The sequence below is a fragment of the Oncorhynchus masou genome, chromosome 5 (assembly GCF_036934945.1).
Source record: "Oncorhynchus masou masou isolate Uvic2021 chromosome 5, UVic_Omas_1.1, whole genome shotgun sequence".
NCBI lineage: Eukaryota > Metazoa > Chordata > Actinopteri > Salmoniformes > Salmonidae > Oncorhynchus > Oncorhynchus masou.
The window spans coordinates 8,269,575-8,294,574 of record NC_088216.1 but is presented as its reverse complement, the minus strand read 5'-3'; the positions used below and the strand labels follow the sequence as shown (position 1 = coordinate 8,294,574).

Below are 25,000 nucleotides of genomic sequence, written 5' to 3'. Positions count from 1 at the left end.
CTCTCCCTCTCGCCATCTCTCTCTCTCCCTCTCGCCATCTCTCTCTCCCCTCTCGCCATCTCTCTCTCTCCCCTCTCGCCATCTCTCTCTCTCCCCATCTCTCTCCCCCTCTCTCTCACCCCCATCCCTCTCTCCCTCTCGCCATCTCTCTCTCTCCCTCTCGCCATCTCTCTCTCTCCCTCTCGCCATCTCTCTCTCTCTCTCCCTCTCCCTCCTGTCTTTTTCCCTCCTCTCTCTCTCTCCCTCCTTTCTATCCCTTCTCTCTCTCTGCACGCTCCCTCTCTCCCTCCCCTCTCTCTGTCACTGAGTCAGAGTAATGGGACCAGACAGCTGTTGCAGAGCAGACAGACAGAAGTAGATGAGACAGGGGAAGAGAACACACACACACAAAGAGACAAACAGCACACACACACACACACACACACACACACACACACACACACACACACACACACACACACACACACACACACACACACACACACACACACACACACACACACACACAGGAGGGAGAGATTTATTGTGGGGAGAAACCAGAAAGGGAATGTTGAAGAGTTATGTACTGAGAGAGTGAGAAGAGATTAAAGGAGAAGGAAGAAGGATCGGCAAGATAAAATAAGACAGACAACACCTCCTACAACAAGACAGACAACACCTCCTACAACAAGACAGACACCACTTCTTACAAGACAGAAAACACCTCCTACAACAAGACAGACAACACCTCCTACAACAAGACAGACAACACCTCCTACAACAAGACAGACAACACTTCTTACAACAAGACAGACAACACTTCTTACAACAAGACAGACAACACTTCTTACAACAAGACAGACAACACTTCTTACAACAATACAGACAACACCTCCTACAACAAGACAGACAAAACCTCTTACAACACGACAGACAACATCTCTTACAACAAGACAGACAACATCTCTTACAACAAGACAGAGAACACCTCCTACAACAAGACAAACAACACCTCCTACAACAAGACAGACAACATCTCTTACAACAAGACAGATAACACCTCCTACAACAAGACAGACAACACCTCCTACAACAAGACAGACAACACTTACAACAAGACAGACAACACTTACAACAAGACAGACACCACCTCTTACAACAAGACATAGATAGAGAAAAAAGGTGCCAAAGTGAGTATAGGTCAAAGAGAAAATGATTGAAGGAGAAGGAGAGGAAGAGGAGGAGGGTTAGAAGGAGAGAAAGAGGAGGAGGGTTAGAAGGAGAGGAAGAGGAGGAGGGTTAGAAGAAGAGAAAGAGGAGGAGGGTTAGAAGGAGAGGAAGAGGAGGAGTTAGGAGAAGAGGAGGAGGGGTTAGAAGGAGAGAAAGGAGGAGGGTTAGAAGGAGAGGAAGAGGAGGAGGGTTAGAAGGAGAGAGAAGAGGAGGAGGGGTTAGAAGAGAGGAAGAGGAGGAGGGTTAGAAGGAGAGGAAGAGGAGGAGGTTAGAAGGAGAGAAGAGGAGGAGGGTTAGAAGGAGAGGAAGAGGGAGGAGGGGTTAGAAGGAGAGAAAGAGGAGGAGGGTTAGAAGGAGAGGAAGAGGAGGAGGGTTAGAAGGAGAGGAAGAGGAGGAGGGTTAGAAGGAGAGGAAGAGGAGGAGGTTAGAAGAGGAGGAGAGGAGGGTTAGAAGGAGGAAGAGGAGGAGGGTTAGAAGAAGAGGAAGGGAGGAGGGGTTAGAAGGAGAGGAAGAGGAGGAGGGTTAGAAGGAGAGAAAGAGGAGGAGGGGGTTAGAAGGAGAGGAAGAGGAGGAGGGTTAGAAGGAGAGGAAGAGGGGAGGAGGGGTTAGAAGGAGAGGAAGAGGAGGAGGGGTTAGAAGGAGGAAAGAGGAGGAGGGTTAGAAGGAGAGAAGAGGGAGGAGGGTTAGAAGGAGAGGAGGAGGGAAGGAGGGTTAGAAGGAGAGGAAGAGGAGGAGGGTTAGAAAGGAGGAAGAGGAGGAGGGGTTAGAAGGGAGAGAAAGAGGAGGAGGGGTTAGAAGGAGAGGAAGAGGGAGGAGGGTTAGAAGGAGAGAAGAGGAGGAGGGTTGAAGGAGAGGAAGAGGAGGAGGGTTAGAAGGAGAGAAAGAGGAGGAGGGTTAGAAGGAGAGGAAGAGGAGGAGGGTTAGAAGGAGAGGAAGAGGAGGAGGGTTAGAAGAAGAGGAGGAGGGTTAGAAGGAGAGAAAGAGGAGGAGGGGTTAGAAGGAGAGGAAGGGGAGGAGGGGGTTAGAAGGAGAGGAAGAGGAGGAGGGGTTAGAAGGAGAGGAAGAGGAGGAGGGGTTGAGGAGAGAAGAGGAGGGGAGGGTTAGAAGGAGAGGGAAGAGGAGGAGGGTTAGAAGGAGAGAAGAGGAGGAGGGGTTAGAAGGAGAGGAAGAGGGAGGAGGGTTAGAAGGAGGAAGAGGAGGAGGGGTTAGAAGGAGGGAAGGGGGGAGGGGTTAGAAGAAGAGGAGGGGAGGGTTAAGAAGGAGAGGAAGAGGAGGAGGGGTTAGAAGAAGAGAAAGAGGGAGGAGGGTTAGAAGGAGAGGAAGAGGAGGAGGGAGAAGGAGAGAGAAGAGGAGGAGGGTTAGAAGGAGAGGAAGAGGAGGGGTTAGAAGGAGAGGAAGAGGAGGAGGGGTTAGAAGGAGAAGAGGGAGGGTTAGGGAGAGGAAGAGGAGGAGGGTTAGAAGGAGAGGAAGAGGAGGAGGGTTAGGGGAGAGAAAGAGGAGGGGTTAGGGGAGAGGAAGAGGAGGAGGGTTAGAAGGAGAGGAAGAGGAGGAGGGTTAGAAGGAGAGGAAGAGGAGAGGAGGGTTAGAAGGAGAGGGAAGAGGAGGGAGGGGTTAGAAGGAGAGGAAGAGGAGGAGGGGTTAGAAGGAGGGAAGAGGAGGAGGGTTAGAAGGAGAGAAGAGGAGGAGGGTTAGAAGGAAGAGGAGGAGGAGTTAGAAGGAGAGGAAGAGGAGGAGGGGTTAGAAGGAGAGGAAGAGGAGGAGGGTTAGAAGGGAGAGGAAGAGGGAGGAGGGTTAGAAGGAGAGGGAGGGTTAGAGGAGGGAAGAGGAGGAGGGGTTAGGGAGAGGAAGAGGAGGAGGGTTAGAAGGAGAGGAAGAGGAGGAGGGTTAGGAAGGAGAGAAGAGGGAGGAGGGGTTAGAAAGAGAGGAAGAGGAGGAGGGTTAAGAAGGAGAGGAAGAGGGGAGGAGGGGTTAGAAGGAGAGGAAGAGCAGGAGGTTAGAAGGAGAGAAGAGGAGGAGGGTTAGAAGGAGAGGAAGAGGAGGAGGGTTAGAAGGAGAGAAAGAGGAGGAGGGTTAGAAGGAGAGGAAGAGGAGGAGGGTTAGAAGGAGAGAAGAGGAGGAGGGTTAGAAGGAGAGGAAGAGGAGGAGGGTTAGAAGGAGAGGAAGGAGGAGGAGGGTTAGAAGGAGAGGAAGAGGGTTAGAAGAAGAGGAAGAGGAGGAGGGGTTAGAATGAGAGAAAGAGGAGGAGGGTTAGAAGGAGAGGAAGAGGAGGAGGTTAGAAGGAGAGAAGAGGAGGAGGGTTAGAGGGAGGAAGAAGAGGAGGAGGGTTAGAAGGAGAGGAAGAGGGTTAGAAGGAGAGAAGAGGAGGAGGGTTAGAAGGAGAGGAAGAGCATGAGGGGGTTAGAAGGAGAGAAAGAGGAGGAGGTTAGAAGGAGAGGAAGAGGAGGAGGGTTAGAAGGAGAGGAAGAGGAGGAGGGTTAGAAGGAGAGGAAGAGGAGGAGGGTTAGAAGGAGAGGAAGAGGAGGAGGGTTAGAAGGAGAGGAAGAGGAGGAGGGTTAGAAGGAGAGGAAGAGGGTTAGAAGGAGAGGAAGAGGAGGAGGGTTAGAAGGAGAGGAAGAGGAGGAGGGTTAGAAGGAGAGGAAGAGGAGGAGGGTTAGAAGGAGAGGAAGAGGAGGAGGGTAAGAAGGAGAGGAAGAGGTGGAGGGTTAGAAGGAGAGGAAGAGGAGGAGGGTTAGAAGGAGAGGAAGAGGAGGAGGGTTAGAAGGAGAGGAAGAGGAGGAGGTTAGAAGGAGAGGGAAGAGGAGGAGGGGTTAGAAGAAGAAGGGAGGAGGGTTAGAAGGAGAGGAAGAGGAGGAGGGTTAGAAGAAGAGAAAGAGGAGGAGGGGTTAGAAGGAGAGGAAGAGGAGGAGGGTTAGAAGGAGAGAAAGAGGAGGAGGGTTAGAAGGAGAGGAAGAGAGGAGGAGGGTTAGAAGGAGAGGAAGAGGAGGAGGGTTAGAAGGAGAGGAAGAGGAGGGGAGGGTTAGAAGGAGAGAAAGAGGGTTAGAAGAAGAGGAAGAGGAGGAGGGTTAGAAGGAGAGGAGGAGGAGGAGGGTTAGAAGGAGAGGAAAGGGAGGAGGGGTTAGAAGGAGAGAAAGAGGAGGGGAGGGTTAGAACGAGAGGAAGAGGAGGAGGGTTAGAGGAGAGGAGAGAGGAGGAGGGTTAGAAGGAGAGGAAGAGGAGGAGGGTTAGAAGGAGAGGAAGAGGGTTAGAAGGAGAGAAAGAGGAGGAGGGTTAGAAGGAGAGGAAGAGCATGAGGGTTAGAAGGAGAGAAAGAGGAGGAGGGTTAGAAGGAGAGGAAGAGGAGGAGGGTTAGAAGGAGAGAAGAGGAGGAGGTTAGAAGGAGAGGAAGAGGAGGAGGGTTAGAAGGAGAGGAAGAGGAGGAGGGTTAGAAGGAGAGGAAGAGGAGGAGGGTTAGAAGGAGAGGAAGAGAGAAGGAGAGGAAGAGGAGGAGGGTTAGAAGGAGAGGAAGAGGAGGAGGGTTAGAAGGAGAGGAAGAGGAGGAGGGTTAGAAGGAGAGGAAGAGGAGGAGGGTAAGAAGGAGAGGAAGAGGTGGAGGGTTAGAAGGAGAGGAAGAGGAGGAGGGTTAGAAGGAGAGGAAGAGGAGGAGGGTTAGAAGGAGAGGAAGAGGAGGAGGGTGAGAGGAAGAGGAGGAGGGGGTTAGAAGGAGAGGAAGAGGAAGGTTAGAAGGAGAGGAAGAGGAGGGTTAGAATGAGAGGAAGAGGAGGGGGTTAGAAGGTGAGGAAGAGGAGGAGGGTTAGAAGGCGAGGAAGAGGAGGAGGGTTAGAAGGCGAGGAAGAGGAGGAGGGTTAGAAGGAGAGGAAGAGGAGGAGGGTTAGAAGGAGAGGAAGAGGATGAGGGTTAGAAGGAGAGGAAGAGGAGGAGGGAAGGAGAGGAAGAGGGAGGGAGGTTAGAAGGAGAGGAAGAGGAGGAGGGTTAGAAGGAGAGGAAGAGGAGGAGGGTTAGAAGGAGAGAAAGAGGAGGAGGGTTAGAAGGGAGAGGAAGAGGAGGAGGGTTAGAAGGAGAGGAAGAGAGGGGGGGTTAGAAGGAGAGGAAGAGGAGGAGGGTTAGAAGGAGAGAAAGAGGAGGAGGGTTAGAAGGAGAGGAAGAGGAGGAGGGTTAGAAGGAGAGGAAGAGGGTTAGAAGGAGAGAAAGAGGAGGAGGGTTAGAAGGAGAGGAAGAGCAGGAGGGTTAGAAGGAGAGAAAGAGGAGGAGGGTTAGAAGGAGAGGAAGAGGAGGAGGGTTAGAAGGAGAGGAAGAGGAGGAGGGTTAGAAGGAGAGGAAGAGGAGGAGGGTTAGAAGGAGAGGAAGAGGGTTAGAAGAAGAGGAAGAGGAGGAGGGTTAGAATGAGAGAAAGAGGAGGAGGGTTAGAAGGAGAGGAAGAGGAGGAGGGTTAGAAGGAGAGAAAGAGGAGGAGGGTTAGAAGGAGAGGAAGAGGAGGAGGGTTAGAAGGAGAGGAAGAGGAGGAGGGTTAGAAGGAGATGAAGAGGAGGAGGGTTAGAAGGAGAGGAAGAGGAGGAGGGTTAGAAGGAGAGGAAGAGGAGGAGGGTTAGAAGGAGAGGAAGAGGAGGAGGGTTAGAAGGAGAGGAAGAGGAGGAGGGTTAGAAGGAGAGGAAGAGGAGGAGTGTTAGAAGGAGAGGAAGAGGAGGAGGGTTAGAAGGAGAGGAAGAGGAGGAGGGTTAGAAGGAGAGGAAGAGGAGGAGGGTTAGAAGGAGAGGAAGAGGGTTAGAAGGAGAGGAAGAGGAGGAGGGTTAGAAGGAGAGGAAGAGGAGGAGGGTTAGAAGGAGAGGAAGAGGAGGAGGGTTAGAAGGAGAGGAAGAGGAGGAGGGTAAGAAGGAGAGGAAGAGGAGGAGGGTTAGAAGGAGAGGAAGAGGAGGAGGGTTAGAAGGAGAGAAAGAGGAGGAGGGTTAGAAGGAGAGGAAGAGGAGGAGGGTTAGAAGGAGAGGAAGAGGAGGAGGGTTAGAAGGAGAGGAAGAGGAGGAGGGTTAGAAGGAGAGGAGGAGGAGGGTTAGAAGGAGAGGAAGAGGAGGAGGGTTAGAAGGAGAGGAGGAGGAGGGTTAGAAGGAGAGGAAGAGGGTTAGAAGGAGAGGAAGAGGAGGAGGGTTAGAAGGAGAGGAAGAGGGTTAGAAGGAGAGGAAGAGGAGGAGGGATAGAAGGAGAGGAATAGGAGGAGGGTCAGAAGGAGAGGAAGAGGGTTAGAAGGCGAGGAAGAGGAGGGTTAGAAGGAGAGGAAGAGGAGGAGGGTCAGAAGGAGAGGAAGAGGAGGAGGGTTAGAAGGAGAGGAAGAGGAGGAGGGTAAGAAGGAGAGGAAGAGGAGGAGGTTAGAAGGAGAGGAAGAGGAGGAGGGTTAGAAGGAGAGGAAGAGGAGGAGGGTGAGAGGAAGAGGAGGAGGGTTAGAAGGAGAGGAAGAGGAGGGTTAGAAGGAGAGGAAGAGGAGGGTTAGAAGGAGAGGAAGAGGAGGGTTAGAAGGAGAGGAAGAGGAGGAGGGTTAGAAGGAGAGGAAGAGGAGGAGGGTTAGAAGGAGAGGAAGAGGAGGAGGGGTTAGAAGGAGAGGAAGAGGGTTAGAAGGAGAGGAAGAGGAGGAGGGTTAGAAGGAGAAGAAGAGGAGGAGGGTTAGAAGGAGAGGAAGAGGAGGAGGGTTAGAAGGAGAGGAAGAGGGAGGAGGGTTAGAAGGAGAGGAAGAGGAGGAGGGTAAGAAGGAGAGGAAGAGGAGGAGGGGTTAGAGGAGAGAAAGAGGAGGAGGGTTAGAAGGGAGAGGAGGAGGAGGGTTAGAAGGAGAGGAAGAGGAGGAGGGTTAGAAGGAGAGGAGGAGGAGGAGGGTTAGAAGGAGAGGAAGAGGAGGAGGGTTAGAAGGAGAGGAGGAGGGGTTAGAAGGAGAGGAAGAGGAGGAGGGTTAGAAGGAGAGGAAGAGGGTTAGAAGGAGAGGAAGAGGAGGAGGGATAGAAGGAGAGGAAGAGGAGGAGGGTCAGAAGGAGAGGAAGAGGGTTAGAAGGCGAGGAAGAGGAGGGTTAGAAGGAGAGGAAGAGGAGGAGGGTTAGAAGGTGAGGAAGAGGAGGAGGGTTAGAAGGCGAGGAAGAGGAGGAGGGTTAGAAGGCGAGGAAGAGGAGGAGGGTTAGAAGGAGAGGAAGAGGAGGAGGGTTAGAAGGAGAGGAAGAGGATGAGGGTTAGAAGGAGAGGAAGAGGAGGAGGGTTAGAAGGAGAGGAAGAGGATGAGGGTTAGAAGGAGAGGAAGAGGATGAGGGTTAGAAGGAGAGGAAGAGGGTTAGAAGGAGAGGAAGAGGAGGAGGGTTAGAAGGAGAGGAAGAGGAGGAGGGTTAGAAGGAGAGGAAGAGGAGGAGGGTTAGAAGAAGAGGAGGAGGGTTGGAAGGAGAGGAAGAGGAGGAGGGTTAGAAGGAGAGGAAGAGGAGGAGGGTTAGAGGAAGAGGAGGAGGGTTAGAAGGAGAGGAGGAGGAGGGTTAGAAGGAGAGGAAGAGGGTTAGAAGACGAGGAAGAGGATGAGGGTTAGAAGGAGAGGAAGAGGGTTAGAAGGCGAGGAAGAGGAGGAGGGTTAGATGGAGAGGAAGAGGGGGAGGGTTAGAAGGAGAGGAAGAGGAGGAGGGTTTGAAGGAGAGGAAGAGGGTTAGAAGGCTGAGCCGCCTGTTACCATATCAACACAATCAGTTATTTTCCACTACATTAAAAGACCAAAGAAGCAATTCATTTAACTGGCCGAGAGGGAGAAGGAGTGAGAGGAAAAAGGGGGAAGGCACATTTGAGAAATGGCAAGTTCAAGCAGTCATCAAAAGGAAAAGCTTCCTTTCTATCTTGTTTATTTTTCTATTATTAAAAAGATGACACAGTAAGAGATTGGATTCAAGTCACATAACACAATGTACTCTGCTGCTAGCTAGGACTGCTAGGGCTCTGACACTATGACCTGCTAGCTAGGACTGCTAGGCTCTGACACTATGACCTGCTAGCGAGGACTGCTAGGGCTCTGACACTATGTCCTGCTACCAGCTAGGACTGTTAGGGCTTTGACACTGTCCTGCTGCTAGCTAGGACTGTTAGGGCTTTGACACTGTCCTGCTGCTAGATAGGACTGTTAGGGCTTTGACACTATGTCTTGCTTCTAGTTAGGACTGCTAGGGCTCTGACACTATGACCTGCTAGCGAGGACTGCTAGGGCTCTGACACTATGTCCTGCTGCTAGCTAGGACTGCTAGGACCCTGACACTATGACCTGCTAGCGAGGACTGCTAGGGCTCTGACACCATGTCCTGCTGCTAGCTAGGACTGCTAGGGCACTGACACTATGTCCTGCTAGCTATGACTGCTAGGGCTCTGACACTATGTCCTGCTGCCTGCTATGACTGCTAGGGCTCTGACACTATGTCCTGCTAGCTAGGACTGCTAGGGATCTGACACAATGTCCTGCTTCTAGTTAGGACTGCTAGGGCTCTGACACTATGTCTTGCTTCTCGTTAGGACTGCTAGGGCTCTGACACTATGTCCTGCTAGCTAGGACTGCTAGGGATCTGACACTATGTCCTGCTTCTAGTTAGGACTGCTAGGGCTCTGACACTATGTCCTGCTAGATAGGAATGCTAAGGCTCTGACACTATGTCCTGCTGCCAGCTAGGACTGCTAGGGCTCTGACACTATGTCCTGCTAGATAGGAATGCTAGGGCTCTGACACTGTCCTGCTGCCAGCTAGACTGCTAGGGCTCTGACACTATGTCCTGCTAGATAGGAATGCTAGGGCTCTGACACTGTCCTGCTGCCAGCTAGGACTGCTAGGGCTCTGACACTATGTCCTGCTAGATAGGAATGCTAGGGCTCTGACACTGTGTCCTGCTGCCAGCTTGGACTGCTAGGGCTCTGACACTATGTCCTGCGAGATAGGAATGCTAGGGCTCTGACACTATGTCCTGCTGCCAGCTAGGACTGCTAGGGCTCTGACACCATGTCCTGCTAGATAGGAATGCTAGGGCTCTGACACTATGTCCTGCTGCCAGCTAGGACTGCTAGGGCTCTGACACTATGTCCTGCTAGATAGGAATGCTAGGGCTCTGACACTATGTCCTGCTAGATAGGAATGCTTTGGCTCTGACACTATGTCCTGCTGCCAGCTTGGACTGCTAGGGCTCTGACACTATGTCCTGCTGCCAGCTTGGACTGCTAGGGCTCTGACACCATGTCCTGCTAGATAGGAATGCCAGGGCTCTGACACTATGTCCTGCTGCCAGCTTGGACTGCTAGGGCTCTGACACTATGTCCTGCTGCCAGCTTGGACTGCTAGGGCTCTGACACCATGTCCTGCTAGATAGGAATGCCAGGGCTCTGACACTATGTCCTGCTGCCAGCTTGGACTGCTAGGGCTCTGACACTATGTCCTGCTGCCAGCTTGGACTGCTAGGGCTCTGACACCATGTCCTGCTAGATAGGAATTCTAGGGCTCTGACACTGTCCTGCTGCCAGCTAGGACTGCTAAGGCTCTGACACCATGTCCTGCTAGATAGGAATGCCAGGGCTCTGACACTATGTCCTGCTAGATAGGAATGCCAGGGCTCTGACACTATGTCCTGCTAGATAGGAATGCCAGGGCTCTGACACTATGTCCTGCTAGATAGGAATGCCAGGGCTCTGACACTATGTCCTGCTAGATAGGAATGCCAGGGCTCTGACACCATGTCCTGCTAGATAGGAATGCCAGGGCTCTGACACTATGTCCTGCTAGATAGGAATGCCAGGGCTCTGACACTATGTCCTGCTAGATAGGAATGCCAGGGCTCTGACACTATGTCCTGCTAGATAGGAATGCCAGGGCTCTGACACTATGTCCTGCTAGATAGGAATGCCAGGGCTCTGACACTATGTCCTGCTAGATAGGAATGCCAGGGCTCTGACACTATGTCCTGCTAGATAGGAATGCCAGGGCTCTGACACTATGTCCTGCTAGATAGGAATGCTAGGGCTCTGACACTATGTCCTGCTGCCAGCTTGGACTGCTAGGGCTCTGACACTATGTCCTGCTAGATAGGAATGCCAGGGCTCTGACACTATGTCCTGCTGCCAGCTTGGACTGCTAGGGCTCTGACACTATGTCCTGCTAGATAGGAATGCCAGGGCTCTGACACTATGTCCTGCTAGATAGGAATGCCAGGGCTCTGACACTATGTCCTGCTAGATAGGAATGCCAGGGCTCTGACACTATGTCCTGCTGCCAGCTTGGACTGCTAGGGCTCTGACACTATGTCCTTCTAGATAGGAATGCTAGGGCTCTGACACTATGTCCTGCTAGATAGGAATGCCAGGGCTCTGACACTATGTCCTGCTAGATAGGAATGCCAGGGCTCTGACACTATGTCCTGCTAGATAGGAATGCCAGGGCTCTGACACCATGTCCTGCTAGATAGGAATGCCAGGGCTCTGACACTATGTCCTGCTAGATAGGAATGCCAGGGCTCTGACACTATGTCCTGCTAGATAGGAATGCCAGGGCTCTGACACTATGTCCTGCTAGATAGGAATGCCAGGGCTCTGACACCATGTCCTGCTAAATAGGAATGCCAGGGCTCTGACACTATGTCCTGCTAGATAGGAATGCCAGGGCTCTGACACTATGTCCTGCTAGATAGGAATGCCAGGGCTCTGACACTATGTCCTGCTAGATAGGAATGCCAGGGCACTGACACTATGTCCTGTATCAGATGTAACTATTCAATGTCCCTCAGGCTCTTCCAAATACATATTTGTCGACAAGAGGAGCTGTTGCTCTTTCGCCCACTTTACTGATTATTATCTGGGTTTAATAATCTAACATTTGGAAGACATTTTGTAATTTCTTTGAATAATGAATGTCTTAATGAATCTCTTAATGAATCTCTCTCTCTCTCTCTCTCACTCAAACTATCTGAGGGGGTCTCAGTGAGAGACTATCTGAGAGGGTCTCAGTGAGAGACTATCTGAGGGGGTCTCAGTGAAAGACTATCTGAGGGAGTCTCAGTGAGAGACTATCTGAGGGGGTATCAGTGAGAGACTATCTGTGGGGGTCTCAGTGAGAGACTATCTGAGGGGGTCTCAATGAGACATTCAGACATGCGAGTGAGTAATGAATCACTCGCATGTCTGAATGTTAAAACAGTTTTGGACAAATGAAGAGGAATGAATTCCCATAACTCTGTACCAACACACAAGGGTGAAAGAGAGAGAGGGAGAGAGAACGAGGGAGGGAGAGAGAGAGAGAGACATTTTTATTGTTGATTTCTTTTGTATAATATCTACCTCATTCCTTTGGCAATGTTAACACATGTTTCCCATGCCAATAAAGCCCTTGAATTGAATTGAGAGAGAGAGAAAGAAAAGAGAGAGAGAGAGAGAGAGAGAGAGTGAGTGGAGGGGGAAAGAGAGAGAGAGAGGCAGGTCGTGTTAAGACAAGTGAAGGTGTGAAGAAGAAAGGTGTAAATTGTTCTTTTCTGGGAGAATCACAGACAGTGTCAAAACACACACACACACACACACACACACACACACACACACACACACACACACACACACACACACACACACACACACACACACACACAGCACAAGGAACAGCTTCAATGGAGAAGATGGATTGTGATTTTAGTCACTGATTGACTGTCGGAGGTTTTGACCGCTGATCAGCATATCAGTCCCCACTAGAGAACATTGCTGGTCTATCAGCATATCAGTACCCACTAGAGAACATTGCTGGTCTATCAGCATATCAGTACCCACTAGAGAACATTGCTGGTCTATCAGCATATCAGTACCCACTAGAGAACATTGCTGGTCTATCAGCATATCAGTACCCAGTAGAGAACATTGCTGGTCTATCAGCATATCAGTACCCACTAGAGAACATTGCTGGTCTATCAGCATATCATTACCCACTAGAGAACATTGCTGGTCTATCAGCATATCAGTACCCAGTAGAGATCATTGCTAGTCTATCAGCATATCAGTACCCACTAGAGAACATTGCTGGTCTATCAGCATATCAGTACCCACTAGAGAACATTGCTGGTCTATCAGCATATCAGTACCCACTAGAGAACATTGCTGGTCTATCAGCATATCAGTACCCACTAGAGAACATTGCTGGTCTATCAGCATATCAGTACCCACTAGAGAACATTGCTGGTCTATCAGCATATCAGTACCCACTAGAGAACATTGCTGGTCTATCAGCATATCAGTACTCACTAGAGAACATTGCTGGTCTATCAGCATATCAGTACCCACTAGAGAACATTGCTGGTCTATCAGCATATCAGTACCCACTAGAGAACATTGCTGGTCTATCAGCATATCAGTACCCACTAGAGAACATTGCTGGTCTATCAGCATATCAGTACCCACTAGAGAACATTGCTGGTCTATCAGCATATCAGTACTCACTAGAGAACATTGCTGGTCTATCAGCATATCAGTACCCACTAGAGAACATTGCTGGTCTATCAGCATATCAGTACCACTAGAGAACATTGCTGGTCTATCAGCATATCAGTACCCACTAGAGAACATTGCTGGTCTATCAGCATATCATTACCCACTAGAGAACCTTGCTGGTCTATCAGCATATCATTACCCACTAGAGAACATTGCTGGTCTATCAGAATATCAGTACCCACTAGAGAACATTGCTGGTCTATCAGCATATCATTACCCACTAGAGAACATTGCTGGTCTATCAGAATATCAGTACCCACTAGAGAACATTGCTGGTCTATCAGCATATCATTACCCACTAGAGAACATTGCTGGTCTATCAGCATATCAGTACCCACTAGAGAACATTGCTGGTCTATCAGCATATCATTACCCACTAGAGAACATTGCTGGTCTATCAGAATATCAGTACCCACTAGAGAACATTGCTGGTCTATCAGCATATCGTTACCCACTAGAGAACATTGCTGGTCTATCAGAATATCATTACCCACTAGAGAACATTGCTGGTCTATCAGCATATCATTACCCACTAGAGAACATTGCTGGTCTATCAGCATATCAGTACCCACTAGAGAACATTGCTGGTCTATCAGCATATCATTACCCACTAGAGAACATTGCTGGTCTATCAGAATATCAGTACCCACTAGAGAACATTGCTGGTCTATCAGCATATCATTACCCACTAGAGAACATTGCTGGTCTATCAGCATATCAGTACCCACTAGAGAACATTGCTGGTCTATCAGCATATCATTACCCACTAGAGAACATTGCTGGTCTATCAGAATATCAGTACCCACTAGAGAACATTGCTGGTCTATCAGCATATCATTACCCACTAGAGAACATTGCTGGTCTATCAGCATATCAGTACCCACTAGAGAACATTGCTGGTCTATCAGCATATCAGTACCCACTAGAGAACATTGCTGGTCTATCAGCATATCAGTACCCACTAGAGAACATTGCTGGTCTATCAGCATATCAGTACCACTAGAGAACATTGCTGGTCTATCAGCATATCAGTACCCACTAGAGAACATTGCTGGTCTATCAGCATATCAGTACTCACTAGAGAACATTGCTGGTCTATCAGCATATCATTACCCACTAGAGAACATTGCTGGTCTATCAGCATATCAGTACCCACTAGAGAACATTGCTGGTCTATCAGCATATCATTACCCACTAGAGAACATTGCTGGTCTATCAGAATATCAGTACCCACTAGAGAACATTGCTGGTCTATCAGCATATCGTTACCCACTAGAGAACATTGCTGGTCTATCAGAATATCATTACCCACTAGAGAACATTGCTGGTCTATCAGCATATCAGTAACCACTAGAGAACATTGCTGGTCTATCAGAATATCAGTACCCACTAGAGAACATTGCTGGTCTATCAGCATATCATTACCCACTAGAGAACATTGCTGGTCTATCAGCATATCAGTACCCACTAGAGAACATTGCTGGTCTATCAGCATATCATTACCCACTAGAGAACATTGCTGGTCTATCAGAATATCAGTACCCACTAGAGAACATTGCAGGTCTATCAGCATATCATTACCCACTAGAGAACATTGCTGGTCTATCAGCATATCAGTACCCACTAGAGAACATTGCTGGTCTATCAGCATATCAGTACCCACTAGAGAACATTGCTGGTCTATCAGCATATCAGTACCCACTAGAGAACATTGCTGGTCTATCAGCATATCAGTACCCACTAGAGAACATTGCTGGTCTATCAGCATATCAGTACCCACTAGAGAACATTGCTGGTCTATCAGCATATCAGTATCCACTAGAGAACATTGCTGGTCTATCAGCATATCAGTACCCACTAGAGAACATTGCTGGTCTATCAGCATATCACTACCCACTAGAGAACATTGCTGGTCTATCAGCATATCAGTACCCACTAGAGAACATTGCTGGTCTATCAGCATATCAGTACCCACTAGAGAACATTGCTGGTCTATCAGCATATCAGTACCCACTAGAGAACATTGCTGGTCTATCAGCATATCAGTACTCACTAGAGAACATTGCTGGTCTATCAGCATATCAGTACCAGCTAGAGAACATTGCTGGTCCATCAGCATATCAGTACCCACTAGAGAGCATTGCTGGTCTATCAGCATATCAGTACCCACTAGAGAACATTGCTGGTCTATCAGCATATCAGTACCCACTAGAGAACATTGCTGGTCATCCCCTTTAGCATACACATCAGATGCATATCAACCTGCAAGGTGTGCAAACATGTTTTATAAATAAAATATAAATAAATGATAAATGAATGATAAATGCTTGATAAATAAATTCTAAATAATTGATAAATAAATGCTTTACAAATAGTGCACATACTATTGTAAAATATTAATTGCATGAAGAAATATTTATGGAAATATATACATTTTTGATTACAGCAGAGACAATCAACTCCCTCTTGCTTCTTGGTTACAGAAGAGACAATCAATCCACTCAAGCTTATTGATTACAGCAGAGACAATCAATCCACTCAAGCTTATTGATTACAGCAAAGACAATCAACTCCCTCTAGCTTCTTGATTACAGCAGAGACAATCAACCCCCTCTAGCTTCTTGAATACAACAGAGACAATCAACCCCCTCTAGCTTCTTGAATACAGCAGAGACAATCAACTCCCTCTAGCTTCTTGGTTACAGCAGAGACCATCAACTCCTTCTTGGAGTGAGTTGCCTTTTGAGATAGCAGTATAACTGTAAGCACTGGGTTATCTGGCCTTGCAGTGAAGTTATGTTGGCTGTTAGAATGTGGATATGGCCCAAACCCCTGCCACTGACAAGATGTTACTGAATCACATTCAGACCAAAGAAATGTCTGTTACATCCACTGTGTTTCAACCTCTGGTTTGACCCCAACCACAAAGTGTTGACCTCTGATTCTTCATCCACTGTGTTTCAACCTCTGCAGGAGGTTTGACCCCAACCACAAAGTGTTGACCTCTGATTCTTCATCCACTAAGTTAGTTTTTTTTTTTTTGTAACCTGACTAACATGGTGAATAGAAAATGTAGCGTTTTGACCATTATTTGAGCATTAACGAGAACATTGTGGTTTGAGTTAGCAGCGGTACTCACACTCTGTTGCTGGGGATTATCTTGTGACCGTCTCTGTACCAGGTGACCTGCGGTCTCGGGAAGCAGCTGACGGTTGGAGTGTTCAGGACCGCAGCTCGACCAACACTGACCGTACGACGCTGCTCTTCACCAGAAAAGTTACCCATGACTAGAGAGAGAGAGAACGAGAGACATTAGGGAGAGAAAGAGAGTGAAAGAGAGAGGGAGGGAGATAATGAGAGAGAGATGGAGAGTGAGAGAGAGAGAGAGAACGAGGGACGTTAGGGAGAGAAAGAGAGTGAAAGAGAGAGGGAGAGAGATAATGAGAGCGAGAGAGAGAGAGAGAACGAGGGACATTAGGGAGAAAAAGAGCGTGAAAGAGAGAGCGAGAGAGATAATGAGAGGGAAATGGAGAGTGAGAGAGATAAAGAGAGGGAGATGGGAGAGAGGGAGAGAGAGAGGGAGAGAGAGAGAGGGAGATAATGAGAGGGAGATGGGGAGAGAGGGAGGGAAAGAGAGAGAGGGAGGGAGATAATGAGAGGGAGATGGAGAAAGAGAGAGATAAAGAGAGGGAGATGGGGAGAGAGGGAGAGAGAGAGGGAGAGAGATAAAGAGAGATAAAGAGAGGGAGAGAGAGAGAGGGAGAGAGAGAGGGAGAGAGATAAAGAGAGATAAAGAGAGGGAGTGAGATAAAGATGGAGATGCAGAGCAAGAGAAAGAGATAAAGAGAGAGAGATAAAGAGAGAGAGATAAAGAGAGAGAGAGAGGTGTGTGTGTACTTACAGGCGACCTGCACCTCAGCTCTCCTCTGTAACAGGGCTCCCATCCTGTTCCTGACCACACACTGATACAACCCAGCATCTGACCTCTGGACCTCTGGGATAACATACCTAGAGAGAGAGAGGACTGGGTGAAACACCCCAGTGTCGTTACCTCTGGGATAACATACCTAGAGAGAGAGAGGACTGTGTGAAACACCCCAGTGTCATTACCTCTGGGATAACATACCTAGAGAGAGGACTGTGTGAAACACCCGTGTCATTACCTCTGGGATAACATACCTAGAGAGAGAGAGGACTGTGTGAAACACCCCAGTGTCATTACCTCTGGGATAACATACCTAGAGAGAGGACTGTGTGAAACACCCGTGTCATTACCTCTGGGATAACATACCTAGAGAGAGGACTGTGTGAAACACCCCAGTGTCATTACCTCTGGGATAACATACCTAGAGAGAGAGAGGACTGTGTGAAACACCCCAGTGTCATTACCTCTGGGATAACATACCTAGAGAGAGAGAGGACTGTGAAACACCCCAGTGTCATTACATCTGGGATAACATACCTAGAGAGAGAGAGGACTGTGTGAAACACCCCAGTGTCATTACCTCTGGGATAACATACCTAGAGAGAGAGAGGACTGTGTGAAACACCCCAGTGTCATTACCTCTGGGATAACATACCTAGAGAGAGAGAGGACTGTGTGAAACACCCCAGTGTCATTACCTCTGGGATAACATACCTAGAGAGAGAGAGGACTGTGTGAAACACCCCAGTGTCGTTACCTCTGGGATAACATACCTAGAGAGAGAGACTGTGTGAAACACCCCAGTGTCATTACCTCTGGGATAACATACCTAGAGAGAGGACTGTGTGAAACACCTCAGTGTCATTACCTCTGGGATAACATACCTAGAGAGAGAGAGGACTGTGTGAAACACCCCAGTGTCATTACCTCTGGGATAACATACCTAGAGAGAGAGAGGACTGGGTGAAACACCCCAGTGTCATTACCTCTGGGATAACATACCTAGAGAGAGAGAGGACTGTGTGAAACACCCCAGTGTCGTTACCTCTGGGATAACATACCTAGAGAGAGAGAGGACTGTGTGAAACACCCCAGTGTCATTACCTCTGGGATAACATACCTAGAGAGAGGACTGTGTGAAACACCTCAGTGTCATTACCTCTGGGATAACATACCTAGAGAGAGAGAGGACTGTGTGAAACACCCCAGTGTCATTACCTCTGGGATAACATACCTAGAGAGAGAGAGGACTGTGTGAAACACTCCAGTATCATTACCTCTGGGATAACATACCTAGAGAGAGAGAGGACTGTGTGAAACACCCCAGTGTCATTACCTCTGGGATAACATACCTAGAGAGAGGACTGTGTGAAACACCCCAGTGTCATTACCTCTGGGATAACATACCTAGAGAGAGAGAGGACTGTGTGAAACACCCCAGTATCATTACCTCTGGGATAACATACCTAGAGAGAGAGAGGACTGTGTGAAACACCCCAGTGTCGTTACCTCTGGGATAACATACCTAGAGAGAGGACTGTGTGAAACACCCCAGTGTTCATTACCTCTGGGATAACATACCTAGAGAGAGGACTGTGTGAAACACCCCAGTGTCATTACCTCTGGGATAACATACCTAGAGAGAGGACTGTGTGAAACACCCCAGTGTCATTACCTCTGGGATAACATACCTAGAGAGAGAGAGGACTGTGTGAAACACCCCAGTGTCATTACCTCTGGGATAACATACCTAGAGAGAGAGAGGACTGGGTGAAACACCTGTGTCATTACCTCTGGGATAACATACCTAGAGAGAGAGAGGACTGTGTGAAACACCCCAGTGTCATTACCTCTGGGATAACATACCTAGAGAGAGAGAGGACTGTGTGAAACACCCCAGTGTCGTTACCTCTGGGATAACATACCTAGAGAGAGAGAGGACTGTGTGAAACACCCCAGTGTCATTACCTCTGGGATAACATACCTAGAGAGAGAGATGACTGTGTGAAACACCCCAGTGTCATTACCTCTGGGATAACATACCTAGAGAGAGGACTGTGTGAAACACCCCAGTGTCATTACCTCTGGGATAACATACCTAGAGAGAGAGAGGACTGTGTGAAACACCCCAGTGTCATTACCTCTAGGATAACATAACTAGAGAGAGAGAGAGGACTGTGTGAAACACCCCAGTGTCATTACCTCTGGGATAACATACCTAGAGAGAGGACTGTGTGAAACACCCCAGTGTCATTACCTCTGGGATAACATACCTAGAGAGAGAGAGGACTGGGTGAAACACCACAGTGTAATTACCTCTGGGATAACATACCTAGAGAGAGAGAGAGGACTGTGTGAAACACCCCAGTGTCATTACCTCTGGGATAACATACCTAGAGAGAGAGAGGACTGGGTGAAACACCACAGTGTCGTTACCTCTGGGATAACATACCTAGAGAGAGAGAGGACTGTGTGAAACACCCCAGTGTCATTACCTCTGGGATAACATACCTAGAGAGAGAGAGGACTGTGTGAAACACCCCAGTGTCGTTACCTCTGGGATAACATACCTAGAGAGAGAGAGAGGACTGTGTGAAACACCCCAGTGTCGTTACCTCTGGGATAACATACCTAGAGAGAGAGAGGACTGTGTGAAACACCCCAGTGTCATTACCTCTGGGATAACATACCTAGAGAGAGAGAGACTGTGTGAAACACCCCAGTGTCATTACCTCTGGGATAACATACCTAGAGAGAGAGAGGACTGTGTGAAACACCCCAGTGTCATTACCTCTGGGATAACATACCTAGAGAGAGGACTGTGTGAAACACCCCAGTGTCATTACCTGGGATAACATACCTAGAGAGAGAGAGGACTGTGTGAAACACCCCAGTGTCATTACCTCTGGGATAACATACCTAGAGAGAGAGAGGACTGGGTGAAACACCCCAGTGTCGTTACCTCTGGGATAACATACCTAGAGAGAGAGGACTGTGTGAAACACCCCAGTGTCATTACCTCTGGGATAACATACCTAGAGAGAGAGACTGTGTGAAACACCCCAGTGTCATTACCTCTGGGATAACATACCTAGAGAGAGAGAGGACTGTGTGAAACACCCCAGTGTCATTACCTCTGGGATAACATACCTAGAGAGAGGAGAAACACCCGTGATTACCTCTGGGATAACATACCTAGAGAGAGGACTGTGAAACACCCCAGTGTCATTACCTCTGGGATAACATACCTAGAGAGAGAGAGGACTGTGTGAAACACCCCAGTGTCATTACCTCTGGGATAACATACCTAGAGAGAGAGAGGACTGTGTGAAACACCCCAGTGTCATTACATCTGGGATAACATACCTAGAGAGAGAGAGGACTGTGTGAAACACCCCAGTGTCATTACCCTCTGGGATAACATACCTAGAGAGAGAGAGGACTGTGTGAAACACCCCAGTGTCATTACCTCTGGGATAACATACCTAGAGAGAGAGAGGACTGTGTGAAACACCCCAGTGTCATTACCTCTGGGATAACATACCTAGAGAGAGAGAGGACTGTGTGAAACACCCCAGTGTCGTTACCTCTGGGATAACATACCTAGAGAGAGAGAGACTGTGTGAAACACCCCAGTGTCATTACCTCTGGGATAACATACCTAGAGAGAGGACTGTGTGAAACACCCCAGTGTCATTACCTCTGGGATAACATACCTAGAGAGAGAGAGGACTGTGTGAAACACCCCAGTGTCATTACCTCTGGGATAACATACCTAGAGAGAGAGAGGACTGGGTGAAACACCCCAGTGTCATTACCTCTGGGATAACATACCTAGAGAGAGAGGACTGTGTGAAACACCCCAGTGTCGTTACCTCTGGGATAACATACCTAGAGAGAGAGAGGACTGTGTGAAACACCCCAGTGTCATTACCTCTGGGATAACATACCTAGAGAGAGGACTGTGTGAAACACCTCAGTGTCATTACCTCTGGGATAACATACCTAGAGAGAGAGAGGACTGTGTGAAACACCCCAGTGTCATTACCTCTGGGATAACATACCTAGAGAGAGAGAGGACTGGGTGAAACACCCCAGTGTCATTACCTCTGGGATAACATACCTAGAGAGAGAGAGACTGTGTGAAACACCCCAGTGTCATTACCTCTGGGATAACATACCTAGAGAGAGGACTGTGTGAAACACCCCAGTGTCATTACCTCTGGGATAACATACCTAGAGAGAGAGAGGACTGTGTGAAACACCCCAGTATCATTACCTCTGGGATAACATACCTAGAGAGAGAGAGGACTGTGTGAAACACCCCAGTGTCGTTACCTCTGGGATAACATACCTAGAGAGAGGACTGTGTGAAACACCCCAGTGTTCATTACCTCTGGGATAACATACCTAGAGAGAGAGGACTGTGTGAAACACCCCAGTGTCATTACCTCTGGGATAACATACCTAGAGAGAGGACTGTGTGAAACACCCCAGTGTCATTACCTCTGGGATAACATACCTAGAGAGAGAGAGGACTGTGTGAAACACCCCAGTGTCATTACCTCTGGGATAACATACCTAGAGAGAGAGAGGACTGGGTGAAACACCTGTGTCATTACCTCTGGGATAACATACCTAGAGAGAGAGAGGACTGTGTGAAACACCCCAGTGTCATTACCTCTGGGATAACATACCTAGAGAGAGAGAGGACTGTGTGAAACACCCCAGTGTCGTTACCTCTGGGATAACATACCTAGAGAGAGAGAGGACTGTGTGAAACACCCCAGTGTCATTACCTCTGGGATAACATACCTAGAGAGAGAGAGGACTGTGTGAAACACCCCAGTGTCATTACCTCTGGGATAACATACCTAGAGAGAGGACTGTGTGAAACACCCCAGTGTCATTACCTCTGGGATAACATACCTAGAGAGAGAGGACTGTGTGAAACACCCCAGTGTCATTACCTCTAGGATAACATAACTAGAGAGAGAGAGAGGACTGTGTGAAACACCCCAGTGTCATTACCTCTGGGATAACATACCTAGAGAGAGGACTGTGTGAAACACCCCAGTGTCATTACCTCTGGGATAACATACCTAGAGAGAGGACTGGGTGAAACACCACAGTGTAATTACCTCTGGGATAACATACCTAGAGAGAGAGAGACTGTGTGAAACACCCCAGTGTCATTACCTCTGGGATAACATACCTAGAGAGAGAGACTGGGTGAAACACCACAGTGTCGTTACCTCTGGGATAACATACCTAGAGAGAGAGAGGACTGTGTGAAACACCCCAGTGTCATTACCTCTGGGATAACATACCTAGAGAGAGAGAGACTGTGTGAAACACCCCAGTGTCGTTACCTCTGGGATAACATACCTAGAGAGAGAGAGAGGACTGTGTGAAACACCCCAGTGTCGTTACCTCTGGGATAACATACCTAGAGAGAGAGAGGACTGTGTGAAACACCCCAGTGTCATTACCTCTGGGATAACATACCTAGAGAGAGAGGACTGTGTGAAACACCCCAGTGTCATTACCTCTGGGATAACATACCTAGAGAGAGAGAGGACTGTGTGAAACACCCCAGTGTCATTACCTCTGGGATAACATACCTAGAGAGAGGACTGTGTGAAACACCCCAGTGTCATTACCTCTGGGATAACATACCTAGAGAGAGAGAGGACTGTGTGAAACACCCCAGTGTCATTACCTCTGGGATAACATACCTAGAGAGAGAGAGGACTGGGTGAAACACCCCAGTGTCATTACCTCTGGGATAACATACCTAGAGAGAGAGAGGGAGCGGACTGGGTGTTGGAATTGAATTGAGAGAGAGAAAAATGGGTGAAACAGACTGGAAGGATGATGTGACCTTGGAGGAGACAGACACAGAGAGAAAGAGAAAGAGAAGAGAGGAAGAGGAGAGAGGAAGAGGAGAGAATGTGTGAACTGTACTCCTAAAGAGGGACAGATGGGGAGGTGGAGGTGTGTACGTGTGTGTGTGTCTACTGCCCGATGCCAGGTTGCCCATTAAAACCCCATTACACCCAACCTGGATGGAACACAAAACACACACCAACAAACACACACACACACCAACAAACACACACACACACCAACAAACACACACACACACACACACACCAACAAACACACACACACACACCAACAAACACACACAACAAACACACACACACACACCAACAAACACACACACACACACCAACAAACACACACACCAACAAACACACACACAAACACACCAACTAACACACGCAAACAAACACACACACACACACACACACACACAACAAACACACACATCAACAAACACACACACACACACACACCAACAAACACACACACACACCAACAAACACACACACCAACAAACACACACAAACACACCAACTAACACACACACACACACACACACAAACAAACACACACATCAGCAAACACACACACACACACACACACACACACCAACAAACACACACCAACAAACACACACACCAACAAACACACACACACATACACACCAACAAACGCACGCACGCACACACACAAACAAACACACACACACACACCAACAAACACACACACAAACACACGTACACACACACCAACAAACACACAAACAAACACACACCAACAAACACACACACAGACACACGGCCAAACACACAGACACACGGCCAAACAGACACACAGCCAAACATTCCAGCCAGCGTGTCCTTGTTGTCAACAACAGACACAGTGACGTATCAGCTTCAGACTGGAGCATCACTGGAGAAACGGCATTACAATCATTACAGCCATAATCTGCTGTTGAAATGGGCTGTTGTGGCCATACGTTCACACATGGTCAATCCTATCCTAACATTATCTAACTAACTCTATTCTAACATCGTCAAACTAACTCTATCCTAACATTATCTAACTAACTCTATCCTAACATTATCTAACTAACTCTATCCTAACATTATCTAACTAACTCTATCCTAACATTGTCAAACTAACTCTATCCTAACATTGTCTAACTAACTCTATTCTAACATTGTCAAACTGACTCTATCCTAACATTGTCAAACTAACTCTATCCTAACATTATCTAACTAACTATATTCTAACATTGTCAAACTAACTCTATCCTAACATTATCTAACTAACTCTATTCTAACATTGTCAAACTGACTCTATTCTAACATTGTCAAACTAACTCCAATCTAACATTGTCTAACTAACTCTATCCTAACATTGTCTAACTAACTCTATTCTAACATTGTCAAACTGACTCTATTCTAACATTGTCACGCTAACTCTATCCTAACATTATCTAACTAATATATATTCTAACATTGTCAAACTGACTCTATCCTAACATTGTCAAACTAACTCTATCCTAACATTATCTAACTAACTATATTCTAACATTGTCAAACTAACTCTATCCTAACATTATCTAACTAACTCTTTTCTAACATTGTCAAACTGACTCTATTCTAACATTGTCAAACTAACTCCAATCTAACATTGTCTAACTAACTCTATTCTAACATTGTCAAACTAACTCTATCCTAACATTATCTAACTAACTATATTCTAACATTGTCAAACTGACTCTATCCTAACATTGTCAAACTAACTCTATCCTAAAATTATCTAACTAACTCTATTCTAACATTGTCAAACTGACTCTATTCTAACATTGTCAAACTAACTCCAATCTAACATTGTCTAACTAACTCTATTCTAACATTGTCAAACTAACTCTATCCTAACATTATCTAACTAACTATATTCTAACATTGCCAAACCGACTCTATCCTAACATTGTCAAACTAACTCTATCCTAACATTATCTAACTAACTCTATTCTAACATTGTCAAACTGACTCTATTCTAACATTTTCAAATGAACTCTATCCTAACATTGTCTAACTGGGCTGTTGTGACAATATGCCCAAACATTGTCAATTATATCCTAAAACTGTCTAACTTACTATCCTAACATTGTCAAACTAACTCTTTTCTAACATTGTCTAACTAACTCTATTCTAACATTGTCTAACAAACTCTATCCTAACATTGTCTAACTAACTCCAATCTAACGTTGTCTAACTAACTCTATTCTAACATTGTCTAACTAACTCTATCCTAACATTGTCAAACTAACTCTATCCTAACATTGTCAAACTAACTCTATTCTAACATTGTCAAACTAACTCTATCCTAACATTGTCAAACTAACTATATTCTAACAGTGTCAAACTAACTCTATTCTAACATTGTCAAACTAACTCTATTCTAACATTGTCTAACTAACTCCAATCTAACATTGTCTAACTAACTCTATTCTAA

At 47.4% G+C, this 25,000-nt stretch overlaps 1 protein-coding gene across 1 annotated transcript in view; it reads right to left on the bottom strand.

Moving 5' to 3' along the window:
* LOC135525824 (protein sidekick-1-like) overlaps positions 1-25,000 on the bottom strand; it is a 445,696-nt gene that overhangs the window by 272,504 nt on the left and 148,192 nt on the right. The window contains 1 exon segment of the mRNA XM_064953721.1: positions 15,839-15,986. Within this exon segment, the coding sequence (XP_064809793.1) occupies positions 15,839-15,986 (148 nt within the window).